This window comes from Lepisosteus oculatus, chromosome 6 (assembly GCF_040954835.1).
Source record: "Lepisosteus oculatus isolate fLepOcu1 chromosome 6, fLepOcu1.hap2, whole genome shotgun sequence".
NCBI lineage: Eukaryota > Metazoa > Chordata > Actinopteri > Semionotiformes > Lepisosteidae > Lepisosteus > Lepisosteus oculatus.
The window spans coordinates 23472089-23494245 of NC_090701.1; the positions used below are offsets into that span (position 1 = coordinate 23472089).

At 37.5% G+C, this 22157-nt stretch overlaps 1 protein-coding gene across 1 annotated transcript in view; it reads left to right on the plus strand.

The window, feature by feature from the left end:
- Positions 1 to 22157, plus strand: part of malrd1 (MAM and LDL receptor class A domain containing 1) — a 175606-nt gene that overhangs the window by 10326 nt on the left and 143123 nt on the right. The window contains exons 9-10 of the mRNA XM_069191079.1: positions 1602 to 1735; positions 17523 to 17604. Coding sequence (XP_069047180.1) covers positions 1602 to 1735; positions 17523 to 17604 — 216 coding nt within the window. The remainder of the gene's footprint in view (positions 1 to 1601; positions 1736 to 17522; positions 17605 to 22157) is intronic.

Below are 22157 nucleotides of genomic sequence, written 5' to 3' on the forward strand. Positions count from 1 at the left end.
GAAACCAGTAATGGACAAGTAAAACACAATGACCAATCTAATCCATCTCCTTTCAACAAACTGTTGCTGACTTAATTGTGTCCTTTGGTTTTGCTGTTCTGTTCAAATCTAAAACTAGTTTCAGTGATCCTGGAAATCCTAGTTGTCATTTCAGTTAGGAGTGTGGACTTTTGGTGAATATAAAAATTTGATCCAGTCATAGAAATGTTTCCAGACTCTAAACAGGCCCTTCCCATGACAGACCTGCCATCATGCCTGACTGAAGGTATAAGAAGGTATTGGCCTTTAGCCAGCTTGATTGAAGAGCTTTTATCTCTAGATTGAGAGAAAGATGTGTTGAAAAGGAGGTGTAGACTGTCAGTTTTTGGTTTTGCTTGTTGTTCTGAGGTGTTTTAACAGGGTAAAACTGATAACATGTATATCAACAGTATGTATACAGTATTTTGCAAAAGCAGTCAGACCTCTGCACAAAAATTTGCCACTTTAAAGCATGCTATCTGGCATGCTATCACTGTAAAGTAGCTATTAATGCTTGTTATGTATCAAACCTACTCCACACACTCAATGCAAAACCAAACAGAAAGAAGTAAATACGCAATTATTAAGAAAGAGAAATGGAAAATTCATGATTGCAAAAGAATTCAAACCCTTTGCTGTAACAAATCTAAATTACTTTAGGTGCAGAGTCACCTTAATGAACTAAAAATAATTATACTCAATACACTTCTACACAACAATTAGTCATATGGACTCTGTATATGCAATGCTAGTGGTGCACATAATTTCAGAATAAATTCATCTATCTCTGTGAAGTCCCCCTGTCAGGTAGTGAATATCAAGAAATTAAGACCAAAATGTGAATGTGAAAATATAAGGTTGTCTCTGCTTTTGAATAGTGTAACTCAGAGCTGATTCCTACTACTGTATGAAGGACATTCATTTTGATGGCTATCATATTGGAATTGATATAAAAGAAGCTGATGCATGAAGTGTACAGTTCTCTGAACATGAATTAAATTAATGTCATCTTATCTAAAGACACTGAAAGGCATGATGGTTGAAAGAAAGTGGCAGTCTTCTCTCAAAGCCCTGATAGAACATGGAATATGGATGAGCTCGTACTATATGTCATCTGTCTTATACAAATGAGGAAGAAAGCCAGTGAGATGGAACATAGAGGTTATCAGAGGGTAATTAGGTAGGAAACTTCCAATTCCTGATTTGGCTTGAGGATTCGCAGCACATATGTGCAATAACTCAAGATTATTCATGCTATACATCTCAGTTTTTGGGGAATGATTTCATGTTATTGGAATTTAACTACAGACCCATTCTTCAGCTGGTGACACCTTCTCAGTTTGGCTTTAGATAGATCCCATAACCCTATCCTGCATCACTGATTTATTTCCACCATTACACAACTTCCATTCATTGTCTTAAGTTAAACTATACATTTGATATGCTTTGCATTTTTTGGAATGTGTTTTTTTGTATTATCTACATATAGAATGTATGTATCCCTTTACTTGTAACTGGTATTTGTTGGTAAACTCAATGACTCATTTCAACTAATCCTTACATTACCATAATGTCTTTCCCAGGACATGATGATTCTTACCTCTCCCTCTTCATTGTCCATAAAGAACAGCGAGAGATCTGGTTTCACATTGCAGAAGGGGAAAATCAGTGGACTCAGGCAGCAGTCAGAATAGGGAGACAACCCTTTGGATATAAGGTACAGCATCTCAGCAAACCGTGGATAAAACAGCATTTCCAATTCCTGAACAGTGGAAATGTTTGGTCTTTTGGATTTGAACTGAGTGGACTTAAAACTATAACTGAATTGATATATTTTAGAATTACAGTAGGTATTTTTGAATTGTTTGCAGTTCTAAAACCAAATCTAAATTTCAAATTCTATGGGAAGTATGTTATTTTATAAAGTTCAATTCCAGACCTGGGGTGCTTTCTACATGGAGTTTCTATATTCTTCCCATGGGTTTCCTCCCACATTTAAAAAACATACTGGCTTTTGGCAAACTGTGCCCATCCTCTAGGTGTGAGTTTGTGCGTCTGTGTTTACATGTCTGCCCTGCAATAGACACGTGTGACGTCCAGGGTGTACCCTACGTTGTGTGCACTGCTTGCCGGGATAGGCTCTGGCACCCCCATGACCCTGAATTGGAGGAAGCAAGAGGAAAATGGATGGATGGTTTAAAAAGAGCTGAAAGTGAGAAAATGATTACTTCAGTTTAGACTTCAGTTGAGCTCAGAAGGAACAAAGAATGTAATGGGGTCCCTGAAGACCGTGACTGGGAATCCCTGGGATGAGCAACAAGACAAAAGTGTTATGATCAGGTTCTGAAGTCCGGGTCGGGTCTTGTAGTAGACCCTATGTGATGGGGTAAGAGCTGGAGGAAACAGGAGGCATGGTATGGGAACCCACACAGGGGTTTAATAGTGCACAAAATAATAGTGACAGTCCATGAGACACTGAGTTGGGGAGACAACGAATGGCATCCAAATCCAAGCAGGTCCGAAGGAGGGTCCGGGCACAGTCCAAGAGTCCGTTAGCAAGAGATCCATCCTGAGACGTGACAAGGTTAAAATCACAGAGAATGGGGAAAACACGAACAAACAACCAACACGGAGATCCTGGGATAACTGGGCGAGGTCCTCCAGACCCCGGGCTCAGAACACAGGAGGTGTCGGGGATGAGGCCCTCAGGAGACGGACGTAGGGCACCCTGGTGCTAGGTGGGCCTTGTGACTTCTGTACCCTAATGTTGAGCCCTGAGCCCTGGAGGAGCTAAGAATAAATAGGGGGAGACACAACAAGGCACACCTGGAACACATATGAACGATCACAGGGAACTATTGACAGGAGTAAAATGGAGCGCCCTCTAGGGGAAGGAAGACAAACAGGAAGGATCTGCTGAAAAGTTATTGCTCATTTTTTACTGAGGAGACATTATTTCTCTTTTTTTCCTCCTTTTTTGCTTTCACAGGGCAACAGTCTTAAAAATCTGATCTGTGTGGCACGTTTGGTTTGTTATGTTTAACACACCAAACACTAGCTACACATACAGTAGCTAGTCTGTCACTATTGTTTCCCACTACCACTAAAATAATAATTTTAATAAAAAATATGTCATAGACTTTGGCTAGAAATCATAAATTCAACTAAATTTTATTTATTTCTTCATTCACATTCTCAGAGATCTCTGCATTTAATATTTAGGGCAATGCATCAAATTAAATACATGAAACTAAATTCACAATCCTTTTCGACTAGGTATTTACTAATCTAACTTAGGGTTACTAAATAAATAGGCCAAAGGCAATATTCTTGATTCTGCAAGACAAATGTAAGATTTTAGCTTATAAGCTTAGGAACAGAACGTATGCTGTGAAGTACTCAGGAATTGTACCTGCGCCACATGCAAGTCCAGGGAAGCAGGAGGAAAAATGGAGATGTGAAACATGTGACTGAAAGCCTGAAACAGGAAAGATGGGTTTAGGTTTATTGAGCATAGAGAGTCCTTCTGCAGCAGGGGTGACCTGTATTTCAACCAGCGGGGATCTAATGTATTGGGCAAGTGTACTATATGTGTAGACTAGCTGAGGGATACTGGGGGTCAAGAAGCATAAAACACACCAATTCCGGTGTGATCAGAAAAAACCTATGCAACACCCTGAACACATTCAAAACAAATAGCTCAACCATTCTTAAATACAAAATGCAAGAACTTGCATTATAGGAATAACTGAAAGGCGGTTAAGTGTGGATAGATAGGTGGGGAAAAGGAGCTGGTAATGTGGGGCTACATACTGTATAAACAAATGCAAGGTAAAGGTTTCAATTCAATAGGTATATGCTGTACATCACCTAATGCAGATATTGCTGCATGTATGTACAGTAGCAAAGGTGTTACTAAAAGTTCAACTTTCCACATATCAATTGGGATGTTGCGATGGGGAATACATAAACTGAAATTAAGATGGATGAAATGGTTAAGTATTCTTGTTCATCCAATTTGTTAAAGCACCAACCTGGACAAGAATCTTTTATTGATCTAATCTTTTTAAACAGCCAGGTTCTAATTAAGAGAATAAACACATCACAAGCTCTTTATGCCTGATTCCCACACAAACAAGCTGTGCGATCCCATCTGTGATATTTTCTTTTGCAAAAACATTTCAGTGCACCAATGTTGAAGAATAATTATATAAGTATACATTATGTCAGAGTATATAAATACAGCTTGACTGAACAATGATAAGCAACACAGATCTTTAAAATAATAATGTTACTGAAATTCATGTTGTATCTTTATTAGTAATTGTAACATTTTTTCCACCTCAAATGCTTTAATTACAACATATTTAAAAAAAAACTCTATAAAAGCTGTCCATTTAACTACAATATTTAATTAAATGGCTTTAACAAATTAACGGTAGTTTAGTTTAAACCTTACAAGAACTGGCAGTTGCATTTATGCATCATTGTATTTCCAATAGTTTTTTTTTTAGAAATTGTTTTTGCTTTACTGAAGACTGGAGATTTTAGAGGGTTCTCTTCTTCAAATATGATCTATCTTTGAACGTAAGAACATTTCTCTCTTTTGGTATTTTAGCAGTAAACTCAAAAATCTGATGTAGGAATCCCTTTCCTTTAGATAGTGCTTCTTTTCATCACATTGACCAGGTCCCAACTGTTCCTTCTTCTCTGTGTTGTCTAACAGCACTTCCAAGTCCTTTACTTGTGTTTCTACAGGTGCTTCAGTTTCCATTCATTTCCAAAAGACATGCCGACTAGATTTGGTTGGCTGTTTTAAATTGGCCCTTTCTCCCTGGCTTTGCAATAGACTGACATCCTGCTTGGAGTGAGCAATTCTGTGTTTTTTAAATTCCCGATGCCAGTCCAGTACTGTACATCCAGGATAGGCTTACTATTGATGGAATGAGGGATAGATGGAAACAGATGCGGGTACTTGTGTCTCCAACTGTATAACATATTTTTTCCAATGCAAAATATGCAATTGCATATTGTCAAAGGTGACAAGTAAATAATCAGCAAATAACCTGTAAAAAGGTAATTTTCAAGTTTTCACATGTTGGAATGGAAATATGAATTTCATATGTAAAGACATACAGGGAATCTTATCATGGAATTTAATGTTTGTATCTAATATGATATTTTACAGAATGAAGGGTGGTTGTCACACAATGAGCTGCCAAAGTCTTCATTAGACTTCACTAGTTTTTTTTTATTATTCTTGGTGGAAAAATACTCACCCAAGCCACAATATTTATACTGTTATACTTTATTTGTGTAAAAATAATATTTTTTGGAAAGCATGTCTAACCATACTAAGGCTGGATTAATCTATGCTGTCTACAGTATATTTTGCCACATTTAAGCTCTCCTGTATTTATTAACAATTTCTACAACAGTCCCATCTTTAAATAAGCTTTTCCAGGACACCCTCAAAAAAGGTATTTTATGTGGGAATTAAGTCAATTAAACTTATCATTTAGGGTAAAAAAAAATGAGTAGCATTTTACTGTACATGAGAGGCATCAAATTACATTGTGCAAATCTGAGGCCTTGGGTTTTTATTTTTTGTCCGCATCAAGTTTTCAAGTGTACTTTAATGGTGAAATAATTACTTTTTCCCATCTTCATTCACATGAAAAGGAGCTTAGCCTCTTGCTATAACTCAGACAGTGACTGTGGTCATGCTTCATGATAATGGGGAATAATAGTTTTATTTGAAAGACATTGCCTTGATTCATCTTCACTACAAAGATTTCAATGTCCAAGATCCTAATACACAGCTGAAGAAATTCACTGAATGGTCCAAATCATGCTAAAATTGATTACAGTAGAGCATAAGATAAATTTCAAATAGTTAGAAAGTCCTTCATGTGTTCATTATGCTGTAGGTCCCACTAACCTGGATGTTTTTCCCATCCAGATGCTCATTATAGATCCTTGTGAAATCAACAGATGAAAATGGAACTGAGTGAGTCAGCACTTTCCACACAATGCTGTATATCCTCTTGTTCTAGACACCAATGTTATTGGAATAAAAGCTTGAAAACCCTTTATTCTAAGCCAAAATCACAAAGATCAATGCAAACATAACAGGTCTAAGATTATCCTTGTTGTTTGTTTCCTGGAATTTTATCAGTCCTCCAGTGTTCTTTATGCTTTAAGTGCATCTCCAGTCTACTGGAAACACTTACAAAGGCTGTGGGTAATGGTTTAGCCGCCACCAAGTTCATGCTCTACATTAAGCTGCCTTAATTATACAGTACCAATTGCTCTTCTCATCACATAAGTGGCTTTCTTATAGCAATGCTGAACCCCAGCATATGGGAAGATGTGTTCCTTATAAAAACAACTTTGCATCCTCTGAAACCTTGCTAGAATGTATGGTGCCTTTGAAAGATCTTCTGTGGAGTAGTTTTCAGATCTAAAAATACAGGTTTGTTTTCTGTACTTACCAAGTTACAGATTTTAAAAGCAAGTTTTTCCATTTTGTTGAATTTAGGAAATCAGTCACCTACTGTGCCTCAGCCTGAAAAGAACACCCTAGACTTATTTTACCTTTCAGTCTAATTTCTACAAAGGCTGATATTTCCTGGGTTTTCAGTTTTTATTTATCAGTAGGAGGTGGCACTGTGGCACAGTGTTTAGTATCACTGTCTTGCAGTGCTGAGGCCTTGGGTTTTTATATTCTGTCCGTGTTCGCCAGGTGTTCTAGTTCACATACAGGTACATTAATTGGCTTCTGGGAAATTCGACCCTTGGCGTGAGTGTGTACGTCCCATTGAGGAAGTATGCTGCCTTGTGCCCATTGCTTTCTGGGATAGACTCTGACTCCACCGTGATCCTGAATGGAAGAAGAGGTTATAAAATGGATGGATGAAATTATCAGTGCACAATGTAAATTATCTAAAGAAAACAACTAGACTGTGTTATTTTGGGAGATCTCATGCTCATGGTATAAAATTACAGACTTTGATTGTGTTTCTCTCTGACTCTTTGGTGGATTTCCTTTGATTCTTTACTACAGTGGTTAATCAGCTATCAGCTAAGGACTTTCAGTTTGTTATTTCGCTCTGACTCATTTTGTGGGTTTCCCTTTGGTGCTTTGCTATGTGATCTTCTGGTTGCTGTACTTGCCTGGCTTTGGCTGCTCTGCTTCAGGTAAGAACAGCACATCAAAGTATGACTAAACCCATTATGAACCCAGCAGGTGAAGATGAAATTCACAGCACTTTGGGACAGCTGTGATTCGGCCATAAAGTCTCAGCAAATACAGTGCCTTGCGAAAGTATTCGGCCCCCTTGAACTTTTCAACCTTTTGCCACAGGCTTCAAACATAAAGATATAATTTTTTTATTTTATGTGAAGAATCACCAACAAGTGGGACACAATTGTGAAGTGGAACGAAATCTATTGGATTTTTGAAACTTTTTTAACTAATAAAAAAATGAAAAGTGGGGTGTGCAAAATTATTCGGCCCCTTTACTTTCAGTGCAGCAAACTCACTCCAGAAGTTCACCGAGGATCTCTGAATGATCCAATGTTGTCCTAAATGACTGATGGTGATAAATAGAATCCACCTGTGTGTAATCAAGTCTCTGTATAAATGCACCTGCTCTGTGATAGTCTCAAGGTTCTGTTGAAAGCGCAGAGAGCATCATGAAGACCAAGGAACACACCAGGCAGGTCCGTAATACTGTTGTGGAGAAGTTTAAAGCCGGATTTGGATATAAAAAGATTTCCCAAGCTTCAAACATCCCAAGGAGCACTGTGCAAGCGATCATCTTGAAATGGAAGGAGTATCAGACCACTGCAAATCTACCAAGACCTGGCCGTCCCTCTAAACTTTCAGCTCAGACAAGGAGAAGACTGATCAGAGATGCAGCCAAGAGGCCCATGATCACTCTGGATGAACTGCAGAGAACTACAGCTGAGGTGGGAGAGTCTGTCCATAGGACAACAATCAGTCTTACACTGCACAAATCTGGCCTTTATGGAAGAGTGGCAAGAAGAAAGCCATTTCTCAAAGATATCCATAAAAAGTCTCGTCTAAAGTTTGCCACAAGCCACCTGGGAGACACCCCAAACATGTGGAAGAAGGTGCTCTGGTCAGATGAAACCAAAATCGAACTTTTTGGCCACAATGCAAAACGATATGTTTGGCGTAAAAGCAACAATCGAGAATCTGTGGAAAGAGCTGAAAACTGCTGTTCACAAACGCTCTCCATCCAACCTCACTGAGCTCGAGCTGTTTTGCAAGGAAGAATGGGCAAGAATTTCAGTCTCTCGATGTGCAAAACTGATAGAGACATACCCCAAGCGACTTGCAGCTGTAATCTCAGCAAAAGGTGGCTCTACAAAGTATTAACGCAAGGGGGACGAATAATTTTGCACGCCCCACTTTTCATTTTTTTATTAGTTAAAAAAGTTTCAAAAATCCGATAGATTTCGTTCCACTTCACAATTGTGTCCCACTTGTTGGTGATTCTTCACATAAAATAAAACATTAATATCTTTATGTTTGAAGCCTGAAATGTGGCAAAAGGTTGAAAAGTTCAAGGGGGCCGAATACTTTCGCAAGGCACTGTATGTCCTAAAAATTAGGACCTTCAGTAAAAAGCATGGACAAGGTACTGAAACAATTGCAGCAGGCTTAACCTCACTAAACATGGCGACTCCCACTCATGCTGCAACTACAGATGTTGCCCAGCTTTCTCTCAGCCCTTCACTCACAGTCACAAATACGTCCGACAGCCCTTTTTCTGGAAACTTTTGATTTCAAGGTTTTCTTACTCATTGTGAAAATTTGTTTCCATGCAGCTGCCTACTTTCCTAATGATTAGGCGAAGGTGGCTTATGTGATTTCTCTTCTCACTGGAGAACCCACAACTTTGTGGCAGAAAGGAGATCCTGCTTGTAGAAATTTCCATTTATTCAAAGACAAATTTCTTTTGATTTTTTTATAAGTCCTAGAAAACCTGCAGAGTCTGCTCAACAGCTTTTATGATTGCATCAAGGTATTAAACCTGTGTCATGATAAGCCATCTATTTTCAACTGTTGGCTTTGGAGAGTGGGTGGGGAGTAGAGGCCCTGATAGTATTATTTATGCCGGCCTTACTAAAGGTTTAAAAAATGCGGGAGAACAAAAGCTACATTACCTTTGTTTGCTGCCTTGTCTTTCTCACACATGAAGAAAGCTTCACAGCTGAAACGTTGTTTTCTTTCTCCCTTTTTTTCAGCATGGAATAAACCTATTACTTGTTCCTGTATAATTATGGGAGCCCAGCTCTTGCAAGACTCAAAGTAAAACAGCAAAAAGGGTGATCTTTTATACAGTATAATCAAAACAAGTTAAAAGGCATTCCCACTACTTTAAGTGCGACTATATATGGTCTTATTGTCTGAATCTTCTTTGCAAAGTTCTATAATGCAGGATATTCAGTACATCTCGCATATAATTGCCGTATGTGACAAGCTGCCTTTATGCTAAGTTATTTTGGTTAGCAAGAAGGATGAGTACTAGGCACATGACCCAGTCATGTCCCTGGGCACGCGGCCAGGGTCAGGTTCCGCCTTTCAATTCCGAGCGCGTAGACAACACAGATAGGAATCAGCTGCACTAAGCTATAGCAACAGGAAAAACACATTATAAAACAAAACGGGACAGCACAACCTTTTATCCCTTCAGCATCATGTAACTAAAGGGAAATTTTGAAAACACCTGAATAAAAATGTTTCTGAACATCATTAAAAATGTTAATTTATCAATTAAATTAAATATATAATTTATTTAGCTAGTTGTGGTGGGGTATTCCACTTTTTTCATAAACATCAAAATCTAATTCTTTAACTTTTGGTTATTTTGGAAATGTTTTATATGCTTATTTTAACTATATTTTCTGTTGTGACTGTTGCAATGGAGAACAAAAATTTTTCCAAACAAGTCACTCAAACCGAGTGACAATTTGGATCAGTGGTAGCATTGTTGTCTGTGAGCTAGAAGGTCCCAGGTTTGCTTCCTGGCCAACATGTTAATTGTACTCTTAAGAAATAAAGACTTTCTGTAATATTTTAATGAAATTATATGCAGTTTTGTTGACATCTTTATTAATTATATATCACAATATTTATATGTAAATACAAATATAATATTATTAATACATGAATGAGCTTAGGTAGGGAGCTGAATCAGCATGCATAGGCTAAAAAGGAGGAGTTAGAGGTTTATTCAATGCAAAGGAAAAGAGGCTGTGGAGCCTTCTTCATATGTAAATGAGCAAATGTGTGAATACTGACAGTGGGTGGAATAAACGACAGGTCTAACAGGCAGTTCAGACCAATTTTCAGTTGTTTACTGTGGCATTAAAAAGACAATAAACAACAAACACTTAAGATTAGTGATATTCTAAACAGGAAGCACATACTACATTATTTCAGGTTGCACATTTTCACCCACTGACTCCCTTTCTTGAAAAACAACAATGGCATTGCCAAAAAAGTATTTTGTGCAACTAACTGGCTACACTGAAATAAACTAACCTAAAAGAAATTTAAAAAATCAAGTACTTGCCCGGCTCTCCAAATTCAGTTTTATTGTGGGACAAATATTTTCCTCACAGGGCTAGGCATTAGCCAGGACTCAAACCCAGGCATTTCATGTGAGAGAATTTTTCCACACGCCACATTAAGCATTCACAAAGTAGTGCAGTTCTCCATGAGATTATTTGCAAAAATAAAAAGGTGTTTTACGTTAAAACACAGTGTAATGAAGTATGCTATTTGCAGTACAGTGCATTATGCTTTGAAGATTCAGAACATTTGTATGGCAATATTAACAGGTTTGCTGACTCTACACTATGGAGGTTTGTTCATGTAATTACATCATTTATTATTAATATTATTTTAGTATTTAACCTATTGTGATATATAAAAATAATAAAAGTCTCATTATAGCATACATATTGTTTATTATATTTTATTATTAGAGAAAGTGTATTATACGACGTGCATATTGGCCTTGAAATAAACCTAAACCCTCCAACTTGGCAGACAAAAACTTGAACCACTGAACCACAGGCATAGCCTTTTCCATTATCTACAAAAATTAAATGAATCTACAGGTCTTTTATTTTCCACTACAACAGTGATGACAGCAAGAGTTCATAGGAAATGTAGTTAATATGAGCATGTCATAATTTTTCCAAAATAACTGCAGCAAAATAATTTGATGCATAAAATGTTTATGAAGAAGGTGGAATACTGTTATGTTGTTTATTTTCTTCTACCTAAGTATTTAATATTAAGTTGTTTTAAATAAGTAGTGCAACAGATTAAATTAAGCTACACTTTCACTCCCCAGGATTCTTCCAGAAGCCTTAGCCTTGGGTCTATACCTATCCTTTCAGCCCCATCCTTTTGGATTTTGCCTTGCAGTCTTACAGAAGATATTACTTGTTTTTTGGGGGGCTCTTGGGATCCATTTCAGTATTTTTTAATCCTACATTGATCTTTTCTTCTTGCTGTATCCAGTCTGTTGCTATTTTTGTCTCTTTATTCTCCAATTGTGTTACTGTACATAATCATTTTTGTGCTCAGTCTCTAATCCATTCATTTCTTTAACTGTCTCTTTTTGTTAGTCTGAAAATACATCTTTCCATGATCTTTTGGTTCATTTGTAATTCCTGTAATGCTTTTAACATCAATTTTTTAATACAAGCCCCCCCTTTGAGACACAAGGGCATATTTTACCCTTTAGAATAACACTGAGTCTTCCATTACTGACCACTCCACTCTATTTCTGCTCTGTTTGCTATTTCAGTCATTTCTTATAGTGATAGCAATTGCTCCATATAGTTGCTTACACATTCTTGTCTTGATGTCTTGCTTCAGTTTCCTTCTTCCATTTCCTTGGGTAGAACACTTTTTAAAGTTTTAGTTAATTAGATACATATTCAGGTGTGCTTTTATGCTACTGTAGCTTTATGGACTGTGATGTGAAATAGAAGTATGACATCAGAAAATTTCAGTCAAATTAAGTATAGTGTGTTTCTTTAGTGTTTAGGCCTTTTTCTTCCCAAACCATTGTTTTAAAATTGTTTTCTTGCCATAAACACTTTCTATGTGCTATATTGGATACCTAGATTCAATATGAACATTAAAAAGATATATGTGTAAAGCTGCAAAGGATTACTAATGAGTAGCATTTTACAGATCCAGTCATTTAGAATGGTCAAAGCATAAAACGTGATAATGCAAAAAGCCTACTCTGTTTCACTGCATTGTAACACACTTTTATTTTTTCAAATAATCAGATGCAGTATCAGTTAAATGTTTTGTTTGTATAATTGTAAATTAATGTCAAATTTGAGATTTTTTTCAGTAATTAATTACTCCTTTCCATTCTGCTAGTTTTTACTATTGACGGTTTCTCCCTTTTAACACATTGAACTCACTGTGGCTTTCCAGAGCAATTTCCTCCTTTGACTAGCTGCTCACTTTGGAAGGGCACTCTGTCATAAGCAGTGTCTAGGTGCTATGATACATCTTCCACTTCTTAATGATCACCTTCACAGTGATGAAAATATTTTCAGTATCAGATATTTTTATATCCTTCCCCTGATCTGTGTCCTTTCTACAACTTTATCCTTGAGATAAAGATATCTTTTTTACGACTTTTTGCTATGAAATCTCCTTGGATGTCTTGGTTGAATCTTTGCTTGAAATTCACTGCCTGATTAGGGATCTCACAGTTATGGGTGTATCTATTCATGAAACACATGAAAGCATGTGAACCACTATTATTGCACACAGACAGAGGCCATTCAACTTAACTGTGACTTTTTCAAACTGACTTTTTTGATTTGATATATTTGATTTCTAAATATTTGATTTAAAATTATTCACTTTAAAAAGTGTGTATACTTATACTCATTTGCCAGACGTGTTTGACTTTCTATCCTGTCCTGAGCCACTTCCTTGTGTTCAAACAGGGATATACAGTACAGATCCAGATATTCAGAATGCTTGAAGTGTAATAAGCTATACTGCAAATACTGTAGTATACTCCATTTCACCGTGTTGTTGCGCACAATACTCTTTAATTTTTACAAATAATCAGATTTTGTACTGCACTACTTTGAAGGCTGTTGTGAATACAATGTTTTTTCATGTATACATTGGTGTTTAAATAATGTATATTTTAAATTAATTTTAAAATATAATTATTGCAAATGTAAGTAAAAGTAATTAGGAAACAGATAATTTTATTTTAGATGTTGATTATAAATATACAGTATATTATACACATACTGCAGTGGCTTTAAAACCATGCAGCATCATACTGCATTTAAGGGCGAATAAACACAAAGGGTCAGTTGCAACAAACTGAAAGCAACATATTAACTGGAGTTCAACCCATGGTTAGCATGCAGCTTGGTACTAAACTAATGTGCTACCTTAAGACCTATTATAATTAACTTGGCCGCTGAAACTAGTATGTAGTTTCCTAATTTATTACTGTAAATCTGTTCTCAATTGCAACAAACCCAAAGTAAAAGTGGAACTCTGGAATGTTCCCAAACATAGTGGTAATAATATTGTCACTAAGTAATAAACTTAGTGAGCATCCATTAATTGAAAATTATTCTAATATTTAACTAAAATTGCTTTCCAAGCACACCACAATTATTCGTAATGAAGTTTATTAATACATGTGTTTATTAATAAGAGTGTAATTTCTAACAATTACGTTTAATCTCTGTTTTTATTAGAAACTGTATTACAGGTAATGCATGACATGTAGAGCCGTTAATATGCGATCATTATTTAAATATCAAGCTAAGTGTTAAGAAATTAACACTTTGTCGCCACTGGAGAAAGAGTCAATTTCCACCTGGTATGATGTGCCCTCAAATATTTTGTCATTTTGTAATACTGTTTGTGTGAAAGTTTATACAGTAGAAGCCTGGTTTTGTTTTTCTAAATTAAGGAATTACATATTCACTGTAAATGGGATGAAGTGTTTAATGTGTCCTGTCACATCTGGGTTTTAATTGAATTTATATTTTTGTATTCCTTTTTTGTGATGGGACTCTACACTTGTGATATTCAGAGGACAGCAGGCTTATTGAGGATTTGGAAATTATTTATGACGGTTCTTTAGAACACTGTCCCTTCTCTGTCCTGTGGCTGTGGTCTAATGCTAATGGTGCTTAAATAGCCGGAGTGTGCTGAATGTCTTGGAGATGGAACAGGAGGCTCATCCTGTCGAAAGCAAAGTTGTGTGGGACCACACATGCCCCAGAGACTGGGCTGGCTTTTAATGGACTGGAAAGCAGACCAAGTCAGAGGCAAACAAAACACTGTTGTAAAATACCTAAGGCTCACAAGATCAGAGGAACAGCACTGAACTGAAATTACCTGAAAAGATCTATTAAGTTTCCCTTTTAAGAGCTGCAAATACAGTATAATTAGTTTTTTTCTTGTAAATGAAATTCACTCCCAGGTACTAGCGCATTATATCAATGCTTATTTTGTTTAAGAAGTAAAATTGCTAACGTTATTGGACATTTGCTGCTGCTTTTTGTAATGATTTGCTATCTCCGTTGTAAGAATATGCAGTACATGCTTTTATCAGTAAATGTTCAACAATTGTTCATTGTTTATTGTATTGCAGACACAAATACTGTATAGCCTAAACATAAAACAAAAATAGTGATGTGTTCGCTTATTCGTCTAAAGGATCTCCTTATGAGTATTTATCTAGTATTAATGGACATCATAGTGGTTATAATATGATACATACAGTACAGTATTTAAACTCAAACCCACAGCTGCTGTTCTAGTTTGTTTTCTGACTAATTGCAATATAGTATTACATTACAATATGGCCAGCAGCCATATCACCCTGCAACTCACAACTGGCAGCCCACTGAAGCTAAGCAGATGTGAGCCTGGTCAGTACCTGGATGGAGACCTCCTGGAAAAAACTAAGGTTGCTGCTGGAAGTGGTGTTAGTGAGGCAAGCAGGGGGTGCTCACCCTGTGGTCTATGTGGGTCCTAATGCTTCAGTATAGTGACGGGGACACTCCTGTAAAAATGCGCCGTCCTTTGGATGAGACGTAAAACCGAGGTCCTGACTCTCTGTGGTCATTTAAAATCTCAGGGAGTTTCACAAAAAGAGTAGGGGTGTAACACTGGTGTCCATGGCCTCCTAATAATCCCCATCTATGAACTGGCTTCATCACTCTGTTCTCCTCCCCACTTATAGTGAACGTTCTGGCGCACTATGGCTGCCGTCGCATCATCCAGGTGGATGCTGCACATTGGTGGTTGTGGAGCGGAGTCCCTATCACCTGTAAAGCGCTTTGAGTGGAGTGTCCAGAAAAAAATCACACCATGTACAGTACCATGCTGCAGTACCACAAACTCAGTAATAAGAATGGATGCTCGTTCTGAGTGGCTGCACCTGTACATGAGAGGCATAAAATTTCAATATATTGTATATATTGTATACATTGCTCTATATATATTTACTTTGCCTATCTGTAGATGTTTTTGTATCTCTTTGAAACATCCACAAATCAATGTGTAGAAACATTGGTTTCTCTTGTCTTAATCCTAATTTTGAAGTTAATTATCATATGTATCATACAGAAATCAATAAATTTGTGTTTTTTTCCCAATAGCTGTCAAGATTTTATCCACAGGATGGAACAAAAACAAGGGTTGTGTAGAGAAAAAAGACCCTTTATATAACCTTTTCTAAAATTAGGTTATTCCCTATAATACCATTTCCAGCTAATCAAGATTTCACAAATACTGGGATTTTGTTGTACTCAGATGTACAGTAGCAGCTTGTTATTAACAATTGTTATTGTGATTGTTTAAAATGTCTAATGCTTAAATACTTAAAATTCTAGTTGTTCAAAAACCCATAGTCTGAAATATATTGGAAAATGCAGTAGTTTGGAGCCATTGAAATAATTATTTTTTTTCCCCATTATTGGTAGCAAAACTTCCTTTAAATGCGACCTGTAAATCCCACTTGTGTGTTGATAACGTGATATGTTTTTTAAAAATGTATATATATATAATCTATCACTTTTCCGGTTGTTGATCCAGATGTTTTCTTTTTGTTTTTTGTTTCATTTACCTTCAAAATAATATTCCAGATTTTTATGGATTTATTATTCATATTATTTGCTACTTCTACTTTTGTCTACAAAAAGTAGAACTTTGCTCTGCTGCTAACCTTACACAGGAGAGTGTGAGGACTTGTCTTAATATAAGATATGGGGCATGTTATTAATGTCCTTTGTAATACTGGTACAGTATAATATACATTATGTGAGATACTGTACATGTTCACTAATTTATAGATTTATTCTAATGTTTTATTATAATTTATTAATAGTGTTTGTATTGCATGTCAGACACTGTTTATACATTTCTATACAGTATATATATATAATGTACAAAAACAATAAATAAAAATGTACCAACTCAAATTGTGGTCTCATCAAAACCAGAAAAAGTTATTAATTGCTTCAGGGTAGATTTCTTACACAAACTGTACGTGCATTTAATGTTAACAACCACACCTTGATCAATTGGTTTGATCAGCAAAGTAATGTGTGATGATAAGAGCTCAGCTTTAATGAGACATAATAATTCATAATTTAAGTCATGTTGTCCATGAAAGAAGAATTTTCCGTGTTTGATATTACTCTTCATGGTATTTTTTTTTCAGAAACTAAATAATTCACAAGCTACCTGCAGTACATTGCTTTTGGGAACCTTGAAAATCTTTGAGTTTTTATGTTGAGTTCCACAATTCAACAATAACATGACAGGGAAATAACATATACCAGGTGACTTGTAATGGGGACTGCCTGTTCCATAGTTCCTGTATCCCAATGCAGTTATTATTTTAGAGAAAAACCTTGTTTTGGGGGGACTCTCAATATACTTGGTTGTGTTTGTTTACATCCCTATGCCAGGGAGATACTATAAAGCTTCCTCTCATAGTATTCTTTAATGCTACCTTTGCTTTCTTTACTTTGATCATCTTGGCTTTAGGCTGAATTTATACTGCTCTGGTAGAATTGCATTTGGCCATCATAATGATGTACTCTCAGTTGAATAACTTTCTAGTGTCTTATCCCAATCTGTTCTTCTTAGATTTACTTTACTTCAAAGACCTTTTCCTTGTTGTTTCAAATTTTTATTTTGCCTTTGAAATACAATTTTGATTATAAGACACTATTAACTCCCAGATGGCTGTGTATTGCTGAATATGTGATCTTGTTATCATTGTTATGTTCCACTGTTCATTCTTATCTTTCTTTAATAAGCAGTAAAAAATAGATTTAAACAAATTGCTTTGTAAAGTGTCACTTTGCATTCATAAATTATAAGTCTGAAATCTGATAATTTTGTATCTTCTTATGTTTCCTTTTTCCAGTTACATTTCAAAGTCTGGACAATGTCAGTTCTCGGGCGTGTGGCTTTGGATGACATCAGTTTAAGCAACTGCTCATTTCCAGGTGAGTTGTCTTAGTGTATGAATTGTTTGTAGTAATTGTCCATGTTGAGTAAATCTCTTTACATGCTGGATAAAAAATCCCCAGGGCTCTGCTTTATATGGAAACTACAATAGTGTTTGATCAAATGTGAACATCACCTTGCACAGTCCTGGTCAAAGTCAGCTAGTATCATTACCCACATTCCCACATTCAAACCAGCAATTTCAAGACAGCAATGCTCAATCTGTGCTGCAAATGAATACCTTGACCAGTTGGTTGAGTTGCTAGGAGTCTTTTTTTTTATTTTAGAATGTGAAAATTACCTTAACGGTGTTTGTTATATGCCATTCCCATTTTTATTTCTTTTTAATTCATTTGAAATCGAACTGTGTATTATAGTAACTCTCAATTTTTGTTCTGGGTTTTTATTAAAGGTATACTGACAAAACAGCTCCCTTAAAATTGCTATATTCTGATTGCCAGTGTGTCTCATATGCAAATACGTTTGATGGTGAAAGTTTCAGAAAATACTCTGCTATTGTCATAGAGTGAAAAGAATGATTGTGTGGGCACCAGCCGTCAAGTGTTGTATGGATTTGAATTGCCTTGATGGGCCAGTGTCACCTTAGTGATGATTCAGTTTTATGCCCTGATCAAAGGCCCTCTTTACAAAGTGCTGGGCAATTACTATACCATTTTGGGAGAATCTGTGGGGTTGCAAACAGGACTGGATCTGTGTTTGAGAGAGGGGCCTAAGAACTGGACAACATTTGAAAACCACTTCCTGAAAATGCTCTGACTACTTAGCTCTGCCCACACAAATCTTTCCTCACTGGGGGAAGAGCCAAGGCACTTTGTATAGAAGGCAGAAACAAGCCCCAGTCAGGACGGAAAAATTGACATTTATGAATGAAGGACGTTTTGCGAGACAGATAAGTCTCAGAGAAACCAAGGTAGGGGGAGAGCAAAAGGAAGCTTTGTTATTCAGGACAGCCAGGACCATGGAAGATGCCCAAGAACTACCAAAGAGCTACAAAGAGGAAAGAACTGTGGGACTGAATTAACTTGGGATATTTGTTGGTCTGGGTTTGGGTTTTAAATGATGTGCCCTGGATATTGCATAGACAGTATTAACTGTTTTATCTTAAAAAAATAAAAGGGGCATTTATACTGTAATACTGTCTATTGTTGTAGTTCAAGTACTATAGGTTTTTGCGTCAGCATGCGTAGGCTGCCAAGGAACAAATAAAAGTTTATTCCATGCTGAAAAGAAGAAAAGAAGCACAATGTTTCAGGTGTGGAGCCTTCTTCAGCTGTCCCTGTCTATTTTTGGTGTGCAAAATGGTGTGCAATTATAAGTGGTAGGGTGTTTAATCATGCACAAAACCTAAATAGTTCTTTTTAGAGGGGTCACCTCTCCGTGAGACTATCACTGTTCTAGTCAGATGGTAAAACAAGCATTGAGTAAAATGTTGATCAACATACAGTACAATTTTCACTTCAAGAAAAGTAAAAAAAAAAACATTTAAATTTGCCCAGAGTGGAGTTTTGAAGATGGTTAAATAAATTCTCATACCGTATCTTGAGGAACATAAAGTGAGGTGTTTTAATTGGAAATCATGTAAAGGGTATCTTATTAATTAGATAAGTGCAAAAAAAAAGAATCACATTAATCTTGTGAGGAGACTGGTCAGAATTCACAGCACTGGTTTTTGTACTGTAAAATTCCTTACTATTGTCACTCCTGTTAACAATATATCAGGACTTTCTATGGTGATTTGTTTACAGTTTCTTAACTGTGACCGTGGAAAGTCCAATGAATATTCTTAAACACACAGGATAAAAACAAACTCTGCCAAATAGCCCAAAACATTTTCAGAGGGACAGGAAGGACACAGACACAGATGCCCGGAGTGATATCCAGCGAAAAGAATGGTGGAACGGCAAATGGGCACGTTCGCATACTAACGCTGATATCGGAGTGGACAACCTGAGGAAAGCCAGACCGAAGCCCGCTCACAGACACAGATGCCCGGAGTGATATCCAGCGAAAGGCATGGAGGAATGGCAGAAAGCTTACCATTCTATCACTGATATCGGACAGAGCCAGACCAGGAAGAGCCAGGCAAGAGAACCCGCTCCAGACACAGAAGCTCAGAGTGATATCCAGTAATAAGAATAGGCAAGCCAGCTCAACATTCAATCACTGATATCGGAGTGATCTACCTGAGGAAAGCCAGGTGCAAGACCTGCTCACAGGCACGGAAGATCGGAGTGATATCCAGTGATTAGAATAGAGGAACTGAAAAAAAAAAAAAACAGCCCAGAGAACAAAAAAAAACTGCGGCAAGACAAAAAAAAGGCGCCGCTCGCGGGGTCAGTAGGTGTCTCAGCATTCTGTCACGGACGTCCAAAGGGACTAACCGTGGGGAGCAGGAGAGCAGAAAAAGACCCATATGCGTAGCGGCGAGACGGGAAAAAGGCCCGGGCTCATTAGTGCAAAGAGTTCAGGAATGCCGTATAGAAACCTATGCCCTCAGGGAGCGGATGTGGGGCGCCCTGGTGCTAGGCGGGTCTCAGGACATCCGAACATCAATGCTGAGCGAGGACAGAGTGCAAGACCCGGAAATATATAGCCCAAGGGAAAGAGAGGGACAGGAAGGACAGCAGACCGGAAACTAGGGACAGGACAGAGAAGGAGCGCCCTCTGGCTGCAGAGGGCGTGACAATACGTCTTAGAATAGAGGAATTTGTTGCCATATTTACATGTACATTGGAAGTCTTATTTGTGTTGATCTCTCAGGACATACACAGTATAGCAGATGACACCTCACAATGTAGACATTGCAATAGAAAATTGTACATAATAAATAGTAACAATCAGAACAATAAATACCAAGAAATGGTAGTGAATAGAAAACACATGGTAGTGCATAGTGCAGAGGTGCATTGAGTTCTTAGGCTATTAAGGATGTGCACTGCAGTAGGGTAGAAGCTGTTCTTAAGACTAGTGGTCCATATTTTAATGGTGCAGCAAAAGTTTATGAGTTGTTGTTTAATTTCTTTAAACAGTGCAGAAAATGCAGGCACTGTTATACCTTTTTAAGACTGGCTACAGTGTTGTGAGACCAAGCCAAATCGCTGGAGATCTGCAGACCAAGGAGTCTGAAGCAGCTGACAGTTTCTCACTACTATGCCTTCAGTGCTGAGGTCATGACATGGATCTGACCTGGGACTCCTGAAGTTCATAATGTGTTCTTTTGTCTTATTGACATTCAAGGTCAGATTGATGTCAAGGCACTAACTTGCAAGATGCTCCACCTCACCCCTATATGTGGATTCGTTGTTGCTGATAACCCTGATAATTGTGGTGTCATCTGCAAACTTAATAATGTGGTTCCTGCTATAAGTGACTGAACAGTCGTAGGTGAACAAGGAGTGCAGTCTAGGACTGAGACAGCAGCCTTGGGGAGCTCTGGTGTTTAGTATCACTTTAGAAGAGATAGTGTTGCCAATTTTCACCACCTGAGGTCTGCCCATCAAGAAGCCCAGTATCCAGTTGCAGATAGAGTTGCATAAGCCCAGATGCCTGAGTTTTGGGACCAGCTTAGTGGGAATAATTGTGTTGAAGGCCGAGCTGTAATCTATAAACAGCATCCTAACATAGGTGCCCCGCCTGCCTAAATGTTCTAGGGCAGTTTTGTAATCCTAGGGATATGGCATCATCTACTGATCTATTTGGTGGTATGCAAACTGAAGTGGATCAAGGGACTCTGGGATAGTGGAATTTATATAAGACAATACTAGGCTTTCCAGGCACTTCATGGCCATTGAAGTGAGTGCCACTCGACGATAGTCATTCAAACTAGTTAACATGGTCTTCTTGGGCAGTGGCAAATTGAGGTTTTCTTGAAGCACTCTGGTACAGCTGACAGGGACAGGAGAGGTTAAAAATATCTGTACATACAGGAGATAGCTGACCTGCACAGGTTTCAAGGATAGAATTGGAGATACCATTTGGGCCAGCTGCTTTACAGGTTTTTTCTCTCTTGAAGGATCTATACACCTGATGTAGATCATGAGGTATGTACTGTAGATCCTTGAAGAGAGAACCAGTCCTCAGGTTCACTGGGAGCCTTGATAGTGGGTTTAGTGTTCTGGGCCTCAAAGTGGGAGTTAAAGGTTTTTTAGCTCATGTGGTAGAGATTCATCAGTGGAGGAAATAACGCTGGTGATGCCTTTACAGTTAGTGATCGTGATAGATACCTACAGAATTGCCATACATCATCAGCTATTGAATAGTTCCACACCTCCAGTGATCACTTAGTGGCATATTAGAGCTATAATTGGAGAGGGACTGAGATGCCATAATTTCAGTTCAATTCAAGCTTTAATATACCCTGGGAGAATTTTGCTTTAAGACAGAGTTAAACAGAACGATACAACAAAAACAGACAAAACTCTCCAGCAAAGAATACGATACAGCAGTGTTTCGGAAGATCATAGAGTTATAATTGTCTTACTCTAATATTTATGCACGTTAGTCTAGTGGTACAGTACCTTTGAGTAAATGC